This window comes from Harmonia axyridis, chromosome 1 (assembly GCF_914767665.1).
Source record: "Harmonia axyridis chromosome 1, icHarAxyr1.1, whole genome shotgun sequence".
Taxonomy (NCBI): domain Eukaryota; kingdom Metazoa; phylum Arthropoda; class Insecta; order Coleoptera; family Coccinellidae; genus Harmonia; species Harmonia axyridis.
The window spans coordinates 53,456,589-53,468,472 of record NC_059501.1 but is presented as its reverse complement, the minus strand read 5'-3'; the positions used below and the strand labels follow the sequence as shown (position 1 = coordinate 53,468,472).

The 11,884-nt window shown below is 30.5% G+C and overlaps 2 protein-coding genes across 4 annotated transcripts; both read left to right on the top strand.

Moving 5' to 3' along the window:
* Nucleotides 1-3,510: 3,510 nt before the first annotated feature.
* On the top strand, nucleotides 3,511-7,070 carry LOC123671733. 3 transcript variants are annotated; one of them, XM_045605728.1, is made up of 5 exons: nucleotides 3,511-5,792; nucleotides 5,947-6,003; nucleotides 6,052-6,117; nucleotides 6,205-6,372; nucleotides 6,567-7,070. In XM_045605728.1, exon 1 carries the CDS (start codon nucleotides 3,548-3,550, stop codon nucleotides 4,895-4,897), a length of 1,350 nt encoding a protein of 449 aa, XP_045461684.1. In that variant the 5' UTR covers nucleotides 3,511-3,547; the 3' UTR covers nucleotides 4,898-5,792; nucleotides 5,947-6,003; nucleotides 6,052-6,117; nucleotides 6,205-6,372; nucleotides 6,567-7,070. The 3 variants fall into 3 exon arrangements, with proteins under 3 accessions (XP_045461684.1, XP_045461683.1, XP_045461685.1); XM_045605727.1 differs by having other exon boundaries at nucleotides 6,065-6,117; nucleotides 6,567-7,061; XM_045605729.1 differs by lacking the exons at nucleotides 6,205-6,372; nucleotides 6,567-7,070 and having other exon boundaries at nucleotides 6,065-6,118.
* A 2,473-nt stretch (nucleotides 7,071-9,543) lies between these two features.
* Nucleotides 9,544-11,001, top strand: LOC123671972 (uncharacterized protein K02A2.6-like). The gene has a single exon (XM_045605904.1). It carries the CDS (start codon nucleotides 9,544-9,546, stop codon nucleotides 10,999-11,001), a length of 1,458 nt encoding a protein of 485 aa, XP_045461860.1.
* Nucleotides 11,002-11,884: the final 883 nt, after the last annotated feature.

The window sequence follows — 11,884 nt, the reverse complement described above, 5'->3', positions numbered from 1 at the left end:
TAATGAATATTGTTTTATCTGGACTTCAAGGAAATATGTGTTTTTGTTATTTAGATGATGTTGTAGTTTATGGTTCGTCTTTAGAAGACCACAATCGGAAATTAGAAACCGTGTTTGAACAATTGCGACGTCATAATTTACAATTACAACCGGACAAATGCGAATTTTTATGTAAAGAAATATCTTATTTAGGACATCATATATCTGCATCTGGAGTACAACCAGATCCAAAGAAAATTGAAACTATTAAAAACATTCCAATACCCAAAGCTGCTAAGGAAATCAAATCATTTTTAGGACTTATCGGTTACTATCGGAAATTCATTGAAAATTTTTCAGCTATCGCAAAACCATTGACCAATTTATTAAAGAAAAATCAAAAATTTGAATGGACCAATAAATGTCAAAAATCTTTCGATCAATTTAAGGAATTACTTTCAAAAGAACCAATCCTTCAATTTCCAAATTTTTCAGAAACTTTCATATTAACTACTGATGCTTCAAATGATGCAATCGGCGCTATTTTATCTCAAGGAACAATCGGAAAAGATCTTCCAATTAGTTATTTTTCTAAAACACTTAATAAAGCAGAACGAAATTATTCAACCACTGAAAAGGAACTTCTGGCTATTGTAGAAGCATGTAAACATTTTAGACCATACCTTTATGGACAAAAATTCATTATTTGCACAGATCATAAACCTTTAGTCTGGCTTGAAAATTGTAAAGAACCTTCAAGTCGTTTAGTTAGATGGAGATTGAAATTAATGGATTATGATTACGAAATTGTTTATAAAAAAGGAAAATTAAATCAAAATGCTGATGCTTTAAGTAGAATCATTCCTGAAAAAATAAATTCAATCAATCAAAATTCCTTCGGTGATTTTCTTAAATTATATGAACAAAATAAAATCGAACAGCCTTCCAATATTTCGGAAATTAATGATGATTTATTCAATTCACCTGAAAAATATTCTCTAGGTCATTGTGTTTCTAAAGATTTCCATATGGGAAAAGGAATTGCTCTTTCTTTCAAAAATGAATTTGGACAAATAAAAAATCTTTTATCTCAAAAAAAATCAGTTGGACAAGTTGCAAAAATTCGATATAAGAATCGAAACATTTACTATCTCATAACTAAAGAATTTTATCATGAAAAACCATCCTATAAAACAGTGTTCAATTCACTTCTAAATCTCAAAAAATTATGCATCCAAAACAAAGATACTCATTTGGCTTTACCACGAATTGCTTGTGGATTAGATAAATTATATTGGCCTAAAATTTTTAAGATGATTCAATATATTTTCTTAGATTCCAATATTAAGATATCAATTTATAATTTTCCAAATCAAGATTCAACCAAAATTATTCATTAAATTAATGAAGAAGAACTAACTTTCGATAATTTCAAGAATTTTCATCAAAGAGAAGTCCAAATTCCAAAACCAAAATTAATTAATATTCCTATTTTGCAAATAAAAAACTTTATAATACCAATGTCATGTGATCTTTCTGATTCTAATGAATTCTCAGACTATTTAAAATCAAAATTTTCAGATTTACCTACTCGTTCGAAGATATCCGATATAGTTGTTAAAAGATTACCTCAACAATCTATTTATATTATATTTCTGAAAGAATTTTATGATGAATCTATTCTTTATGAAAATTTATTCGAAACTTTATTCAATCTTCGACTTCTTTTAAAATATAATGGTATTCAGAAATTCGTCATTCCAAATATAGCTTTATCCAAACAAAATTCAGTCATTCGAGAAGAAACTTATTATAGTCTTTTATATTTCCTATTCCGTGATTTCGATTATGAAATTTTATCTGAAGAACGTATATTCGTACATGATGAAAACTTAAAGAAATTTTATTTGAAAATCATGATTCACCTCTAGGTGGTCATCAAGGATTCGAACGCACTTATGAGAAAATCAAACAATTATATTCTTGGAAAAACATGAAAGATGAAATAAGGCAATATATTAAGAAATGTAAAATCTGTCAACAATCAAAAACTGATTTCAAACATAATAAAAGCCCAATGATTATAACAACCACTTCAACTAAATTTTGTGAACAAATTGCACTAGATATCGTAGGTCCACTTCCTAACACCAAAAATAATAATCGATTCATTTTAACCATTCAAGATGATCTTACAAAATTTATTCAAGCATATTCTTTGAATACTCATGATGCTAAAACCGTAGCAATTTATTTTCTTAAATTTTGTACACAATTCGGATTTCCTGATAGAATCCTCACTGATCAAGGTGTAGAATTTTCCTCAAATATCTTTAAAGAAATCAATCGACTGATGTCAATTAAACATAAACAATCTACTCCATATCATCCACAAACTCAAGGTTCATTAGAAAGAACTCATTTAACTCTGAAGGATTATTTTAAATGCTATATAAATAAAGATACTGATAATTGGGATGAATTTTTAAATTTTGCTACTTTCACCTATAATTCATCAATTCATAAATCAACTCAGAAAACCCCTTATGAATTAGTTTTCGGACAACGAGTATGAATACCGTCTCAAATTAACAAACCTAAACCTTTAGCAAATTATTCGGAACTTGCAACCGATATTACTAATAAATTGAAAATTTTAAGGGAAACAGCCCGTGAAAACCTAATTAAATCAAAAAATAAATCCAAAGAATATTACGATAAATCACATAATAGAACATATGCTTTTAACGAAGGAGATCTAGTATTATTGTATGACAATCATTCAAAGGCAACGAATAAGAAACTCAATCCAAATTATAAAGGTCCTTATAAAATAGAACAAATTCATGAAAATCAAACAGCCTCTTTAAGAATAAGTAGAACAAAATTGAAAACCTATCATTTTAATCAATTAAAACCTTATGTCATTTCAGATGAAAATGAAGACAACGGTTCTTCTCCTCCTTGCATTCATATTCCTAGCCCCAATCCGAGCACATCAAAATAAATATAAAATATCCTCTATTGATTCTTCCTCGGGTCTTTTATTTAATTATCTAGGAAAAGCGCAAATCTCAAATAATCGATTCACACTTCTTACATATCATAATTTAACCAATATCAAATTTCAAGTAGAACACATTTCTCTTTATTACACGGCTTCCTCAAATATATGTAAAATTGCAATGGCTGATCACATTTCAAGTGATTGTAAAAATCAATTAAATTATGTTAAAACTAAAATGAATCTTATCAAACAATTATACAAAACAATTTCTCATCAAATATCTTCTCAAAGGAAGAAACGCGGTATTTTAAATGGAGTTGGCACAGCAATCAAATGGTTTATCGGTACCCCTGATTCAAATGATGCTGAATTTTATTCAGATTCGATAAATGAACTAATCAATAATAAAAAACAAACAAAGTATTAATGCAACAACAAATTTCCATTTTATCTTCAACAATTTCTAATTTCAACAGTTCTTTTCGTAAAATGAATGAAAATATCGAAATCCTCAATAATAAATTGAAAGCATTCTATGTTTATTCAAAACAAGTAGAGAGAATGAAAGAATCTTTTGAAATCGAAACTCATATCGCCAATCATTTATTGTTACTTAAAGAAATGACTGATGAAGTGTTGAATACTCTTGAAAATTATGTCAATGATTTCATTTTACTACAACATGGTATTATAAGTTATAGAATACTTTTTCCAGAACAATTGCTTCATGAATTATCAATTATATCTTCAAAGTTCACTCTTCCAATTTCTCTTAATATTGAAAATGTTTATCTTTATTATAAAATCATGAATTTAAAATCATTTCTAACAAAAGACTTATTAATTATTGCTTTTGAGATACCTCTTGCTTCTCTTGAAAAACTTGACATTTATCACATGTTGTCATTACCTACCCCACACAAAAATGATAATACTTTATTTTCCTATATTGAACCATCAAAATCCTTTCTCCTTATCTCCCATATGAGAACTAGTTATTTGATGGTCGATACTTTGGCAAATTGTGAAGAATACCATCCAAAGGAATGGATATGCAAGAAGATGCCTACCCTCAGAAAGACCGATGCTGCATGTGAAGTTCAATTAATATCTGCTGTGAGAAAATCAATTCCAAAGTCATGTAACACAAGAAATTTAACTGCTGACGCTGAAATCTGGCATGAAATCGATAACAATCTATGGTTATTTTCTGTTTCTACTCCAACTCAACTAACGGTTATTTGCGATGAAGATCCTTTGAAAAATGAAGTTATCAAGCAAATGGGAACCTTAGAACTTAATCAAAATTGTAAAGCCTTCACCAACCAAGTCAATCTTGAAACCAATTCTATTTTGATGTCTACTAATTCAAGTTTTGAAATTCCTTCTACAAATATAGTCGACGATGACTGTTGTGAAAAATTAAAAGAAAATATTACTCTGAACTCCATACATTTGGAACCTCTCAAATTCACACAAATTAATCTTCATGAGTTAAAATATGCTCAACACAAACTAAGTGAATTTGATGAGCAACTTCAACAACAACTGAATAAACCCTTTGTAATCCAACATTCATCATGGCTTCAAACAATAATACTTGGCTTGATCACTCTCATCATTGGTTACAACATTCTAAAATGGTGTGGTTTCCTTCAATTCTTAAGAAGATACCTCTGCTGTACCAAGGAACCCAGAGCAATCGAAGGAAGTCCATGTTTCCAGATATTCAATCAATGCTGTACAACGCCAGTCGAGCAACCAATTCCAGTCCTCTACGATGTAGAGTTAGAGCGTCTCAACTACCCTAAACCTTCTACTTCACGTCCTTCTGAAGATGCCATCAGCACCGGATCCCAGTCAATGAGAAGATCCAAGAGACTCCAAGGAATCAAGATTAATCCTTTATAACTTTATTTTCAGCTTACCTTGAACTTTTGAAAAGAATCTTGAATCTTAATAATCTCAACATATTTTTATATTTTAATAACATTCTTAATTTTCATGATAATTAATGTTTTCATATTTAATATTTTAATTCTGGAAAATGACATGTTTTCTTATTTTATTGACTCATTTGTTATTTATAATATTTCTATAAATGTACCGATGTACCAGCTCCATAACTCAGATATTTTTATGTTTTGTAAGGTGATCTGTTGCTTCTAGATTTTTGCTCTTTATTTAAAAAATGTAATCAAAAATCTTTTTAGGGGGGAGGTGTTGGCAACCCCTATAACAATAAGCCTATTCATTATTACTTTCTGCTGACAGCAGCATTTATCATATCAATATAAAAGAAGCAGCACACCGCCATTAAATCAGTTCAGATCTTTCATACGACGAGTTCAGATATTTCACCCGTACAGATCAGTTCCGATCTTTCTTTCCATCAGTTCATATCTTATCTTTCCGCCGAGTAGATAATCTAGGTCGTTAATAAATATCGTTCTACATAATATTTCGTATTCTTCCTTAACGAGTGCATCTCCTAAAAACCCTAATAAGTGAAAGTTAAGTGTAACTACAAGTGAACTCAACCCATCATCGCATCTACCCTCAGCAAACCCTTTTCTTCTCATCTCATCAAGTTTTACGGAGCTTTCCTTAATAAAGCTGCCCTGGTGACAGCAATCCTGCTATTCTTTCTTCTACATCGTGCATTATTCCAAAGAGGAATACAACAATATATTCAAAATAATCACTGGAAATATAAGAAAAAGATGCTGAATGAACATAATTTCATCATTCCAATAAAAGAGAAATAACCGTATATATCCCATAATAACGACATTTTCTGAAATAGGTAAAACTTCTTTCAATTTTGTTGACATTTCCAAAACTTACTTTCATGGTTATAGGTTATAACCTAAAAATATTAGATTTTCAAATTTCAACGTTCTCTGTATAATCTTCAAAGGAATTCTGCATGGCAGGATAATAACAATTTAATTTTCCAGGAAAAGTAGTGACTTTCGTCCAGATCAGAACCTATCTAATGCGGAAATATCTAATATGTAAGTATAAATTTCGATGAATATCGATATAAAATTACATTCACTAAGGTTTTTATTGCAGGATTGAATGATTACAAATTGTCTCCAAATTGAACAGGAAACGAAATGTACTAGGTATGTAAACATATCTGAAATAGCTTTATATTCAAAATAATCACCATAATAAACTAATTCTTAATCAATAATGACAATTTCTTTCAGGAAGAAATGAAGAGAGTGACTTTCATGTTGAGATGTTGGGAGAAACCTTGAAACTATGAATCATTTATCAAAATAGAGTGTTATAGGCTAAATGATTGAAAAATAATCGGAATATATTGGTTCCTATAATCCTATTGAATTCTTAGAAACCTAGATGAATCGAAAAATGTGGGTATATCATACGATAATTGAAATATTCTGAAATTTACCAAATTTTGAACAAATTATGTTTTATGTATTGTATACTACATTGAAACAATGTACTATCCCTTACCAAAACAATGCAAATCTAAATACATGAATGTTTAGACATAAATCTTCATTCATCGGAGAGAGTGACAAAAATTCTTATTGTGTTTCAGACTATGTTATTCCAGAAAAGCTGTTGAATCACACCTTTGACGGCCATGTCTTCTTCACACAAAAGTATAAGAGACTGTAGCAATATTAAAAACTATATAATGTGGTTATTATTATGTACAATTTGTATTTTGATTTCATATGCTGTTTCTCTCAATTGAAATAAATATACAATCTAACAAGAACAGGTGTTTGTCATTTTTCATGATTCACGAACTGGTAATTTCAGTAATATTGAGTTGTTATAGGCTATCTGCATTAAATTGAGAATTGTGAAATAATTTTCAATAATGAAAAGTTCATATTTAGCAATCCAAATTTTAAAATGACCCAAATCTGTTGATGTAATTGAAATGGAATAATCGTTGATTCAACTTTTTCTTTCCCTTTTTATCTTCCATTTCATTGAAAGGCAGAAAATTGAATAAATGCTTCCAAATCATAATACATAAAATATCTCTCATTCAAAGAATCCCAAATATTTTTTATAATCTACGAACTGAAGATTTCAGTATGATTGAGTTATTATATACAACAAAGTAATAGAAGGACTGTATCGAGCAATAGGCTATCCCAATAGAATTGAACTTATGTAATGATTTTCAATAATGAAAAGTTCATTATATTATTTTTAGTAATTCAAATCTATTTCAAATATCTATATAAAGTATCTTATCACATTAAAGATAGGTTTAATGTGTATTACAATGACTATAGCTCATGATATAGAATTCTAAAATTCGAAATGTAGACCAGAAATGAAAATGTTCATTATTCAACGCGTCAAAAAATTATCCAATAACATTTATATCACATGATCGATGTAAACATTGATTCCATAGAATATAAAATATTATTCTATACTCAAAGATTGATTCTATAATTACTATTCTGCTGAATGTTTTTTCTGGAAGTGAGATATAATAATTGATTTTTTCTTATATTGAATTTTAAATGGTTTATATTAATAAAATATCATTCTATTTTGATTCAACTACCCAATTGTGTAAAAATAAACAAGCTTTGTTTTGACTAATATTGAAATCTAACTTTTCCGCCAATAAGAATTGAACTTTTTATCACGTGATGACTAAAGAGCGCTTTCAATTGTTTAAATATTTTTGTGCGTACTCATGAGATTGTTTCTTGAGATAAATTATTGCTGTTACTTTCTCGAATTCTAACTGCTATAATATCGCATATGATATAAAAATCAGAATTTTTCAATTCTATACCAACTAATAATTATATTTATACACAATTTTGTGTATAAATTCTTCGTTTCAGGAATTGCCATATAGTTTTTCAATATTGTCGTTTAGGAATCATTTTGGAAAGTTTTTATTCTACATAATCCATCAGTAAGTAATAATACCTATATTGTGCTGAAACAAAAGAACCTGCGATTTATTTAGAAATTATGATGGATATTCTTCTAATTCCAATCTGAAAAACTTTTTCAGGAAATTTAGAAATATGGCTAGGAAGAAAATTACATGGAAAAAAACTAAAAATACAAAAGGATCGTCACACGGTGAGTAGAATTATTTCTCAATAGCACTGAACGAAAATATTCCCAGTTTTTCATTAGATCACTTGAACCCAAGGGCGTAGAGATAGTTTCTTTTCTTGTGAGGGTGGGGGTATTCGAAAAAAAATCGAAGGTAAGGTACACATCAAATTTTTTATTTTGGGTCTTGCGGGAGTAATTACCCCCAGCATCTACCCGTCAGCTACGCCCTTGCTTAAACCACTCATTATTGTTGGGTAAAAAATTCAAAGTACCTACCTATTTTATCTAAAGTAGTATAGGAATAAAATAATAAAATCTAACCAGAACCAATTTTTGAACTCGAAACAACCTTCTCTGAGTATCTAAAGAGTTTCACAGAATGAACTAAGTAACGCAGAATAATAATAATTACTCCCTCCTTTTCGGATTCATTTGGTTTATGAAATATGGGAATTATATATAGGGAAATTATATTAATTGGAGGTAATCTCTTTCAGGCAAGGGAAAAAAAACTAAAACTCTTATTGAAGAATGCCAATCTCCAGTGGTGTCGATGACTCTTCCAGTTCAGCCATTTGTCATTAGTAGAAGGTCACGTCATCAGAGACATGTAAGGTATTCTGAATTGTCAAATAATCACCAATGTACGGCTAATGCTATAGTTGCATTAGCCTATAATCGAATCCGAAGTGCTTCAACGCTTTGGAGCCAGGATGAAATCAATAACATTTTAGATTTTGGAGACAATTTATATACTAAGTCAATTCAGGCAGATGATCGTTTGAATTTCAAAGATGATCTTTTCGTAGTCCAAGTTTTTCCAAATTTCATTATTGACGATCATGTTATATCTTTACAACTAGATGAAACTTCGGTTGTTTATGGTATGGTTGGGGTAGGTGATATTGATGGATTCTACGTTTCTCTATTAGATGGCTTATTTCAACTTTTCGGTACATTCGAATCTATTGTATTTACGGCGGCTGGATTATCGGTCGCACTGTTCAAAGTCAATTCATTCTATTTTGTCTTTGACTCCCACGCTAGAGATGAAAGGGGCCTACGCACAAATGAAGACGGAGCAGCATGCTTGATGAGATTTAATTCTATCAATGATTTAGAGAAATATCTGAGTAGAATCCGATGGTAATGAAAGGCCCGTTTGTGATATTTCCCGAGTATTAAACAAAACAGAGCAAAATTATAGTATTACACACAAGGAAGGATTAAGTGTTGTTTGGGCAGTAAAGAAATTGTATCATTTTCTAGCGGGAAGACATTTCGAAATAGTTTCTGATCATAAAGCGTTAGAAGTTTTGTTTGGTGAAAATAAAAGTTTACCGCAAATGGCTGCTGGCCGTGTCCTGCGGTGGTCATTATTTCTTTCTAATTTTGATTATACATTCGGGTACATAAAAAGTTCGGAAAATGTTAAGGCAGACGCACTCTCAAGATTGCCAGTTCAAATGACAATTAAAAATTCTGAAGAGTTTGGTTATGTTAATTTTGTAGAAGGTTTGAATGTTGTTGATATTAACCGAGTTAGGTCTGAAACGCGCAAGGATGTAATTCTGGGAAAAGTTAACAATTTAATAAGATATGGGTTTGAAAAAGAAAATGAAGATGATACACTGAAACCATTTTATGGTAGAAAAGATGAACTATCATTGGATAAAGGTGTAATAATGTGGGGATACAGAGTTGTTCCGTTCACATTAAGAAAACAGTTGTTACAAGAATTGCATGCTAATCATGAAGGGATTGTTAAAATGAAGACGAGGGCAAGGTCTTACTTTTGGTGGCCTTCGCTGGATGGTGATATAGAAAAGGTAGTGAAAACGTGTGAAATATGTATCAAACAGTGGCCAGAACCGTCCAAAAGTTCTTCAAATTCTTGGATAAGAACAAATAAACCGTTACAACGGGTTCATGCAGACTTTTTAGGTCCTTTTATGGGGAAAACTGTTTTGGTTATAATTGATTCTTACAGTAAATGGCCTGAGGCTTATGTCATGAATAAGTCGGGAGATGCGAAAGAAACCATTGAAAAGTTTAGAACTTTTATGTCAACATTTGGTTTAATTGAATTACTGGTTACAGACAATGGTAGTCAATGTACATCTTATGAGTTCACACAATTTTTGGCAAAAAATGGTATAAAATTCTTAACTTCTCCTGTGGGACATCCATCTAGCAATGGTCAGGCTGAAAATCTAGTTAAAAGTTTTAAGAATAGTTTAATCAAGAACACAAGGGATAGCTCTAATAAGGGTGTTAGTTTTCAAACATTATTGTCTCGTTTTTTGTTTAGTTATAGAAATTCCAATCACATGACTACAGGTGTAACACCAGCAAGTTTAATGTTAAAATTTCAACCCAAAACTAGATTAGATATATTGAGGTCATCTGAGACATTATTTAAAAAGGACAAGAGTAATGAAGGTAAAAGTGTAAAAAGTTTTGAGATGGGGGAAATAGTGTATTGTAGAGATTTGAGAAATCCCAATAAGAAAAGTTGGGCAAAGGCAGGAATAGACGAATTAATTGGAGATTCTGTATACTTTTGTAAATTGTTAACGGAAAATCTTGTTTGGAAACGTCATGCCGATCAAATTATAAAATATTCGGAACAAATTGTTGAGGATTCTGAAGTCATTCCAGACAAGATCACTCCGAGGGAAAATAATAATGAGCTGTTAGAGAATAGATTTGTAAGACAGGAATTAGTTAAAGAAAAAACTTTGTTGGTAGATACAAAGGAATCCGAAGTTGACTCCAATGGTAACTCTTCCAACATAATTTTATATGATGAACAATGTGTAACAGACAATAAGGTTCAAAACAATGTATCTGAAAATATTGTGTGTAGAATGAATTTAAGACCTAGACACAATATTAAACCACCCGATAAGTTGAACTTATAGGAGGGGGAAGTTGTGATGTATTAAGTCAAATAAAGAAGAAGAATTATTAGGTTAAATGTCAATTGGAAATGAAATGTCTAATTGTACACTTGTTATGGTTAAGAAATGGCGATGTGCTAAACAGATTTTTGTAATACACGTAAATTATCCGAATCTGCGTATTATTACTCTTACCCGGACACAACATAGAAGTAAGTGGAAGAAATGCCGAATGGCATAGGAAGAACAATAAATCCTGCATGGTTATTATCTCCAGTGTCTCCGATTCGCATTTGGAGTACATAAAAGAAATAGATGTCGCATACGAGATGGTTAAGAAGCTGGAGGGAATTTTCAGCAAAAAGGGTACGTGTTCAAAATTTTATTTGCTCAAGGAATTGATTAATCTGAAGTATAATGGTAATTCTGATTTGCAAGAACATTTTGCAAAAAGTGATCGAATTTTCCGAGAATTGAAAAGTTTAGGTAGTTGCTTTGAAGATTCAGATATGTCATGTTTTCTCCTTTTATCGATGCCACCTGAATATGAAAATGTTGTTACCGCAATCAGAACATTATCTGAAAATGATCTCAAGATAGAGTTTGTCAAAAGTAGATTACTAGAATTTGATATGAATAAAAATTCGTCTAAACGGGTTAAAAATAATAACAGTTTGCCTTCATCATTTAGTGCTTCTCATAAACAAGTAAAATGTTTCAAATGTGGAAAAATAGGAAAAAATTTTCTATGTGTTCCTGGCTTAAGGGTGAATTTACTTTCTATATCCATAGTTGAGAAGGCTGGCTTCGAAGTTGTCTGCTCAGATGGAAAAATGGTAATTAAGAAGAATAATGTTGTATATGCAGAAGGTAAGAGGCATAACAGTTTATATAGATTAATATT

What these genes read in the sequence shown, in the direction of transcription:
- LOC123671972 (XM_045605904.1), top strand. Translation starts at nt 9,544, where the DNA reads ATGACAATTAAAAATTCTGAAGAGTTTGGTTATGTTAATTTTGTAGAA.
- LOC123671733 (XM_045605728.1), top strand. Translation starts at nt 3,548, where the DNA reads ATGAAAGAATCTTTTGAAATCGAAACTCATATCGCCAATCATTTATTG.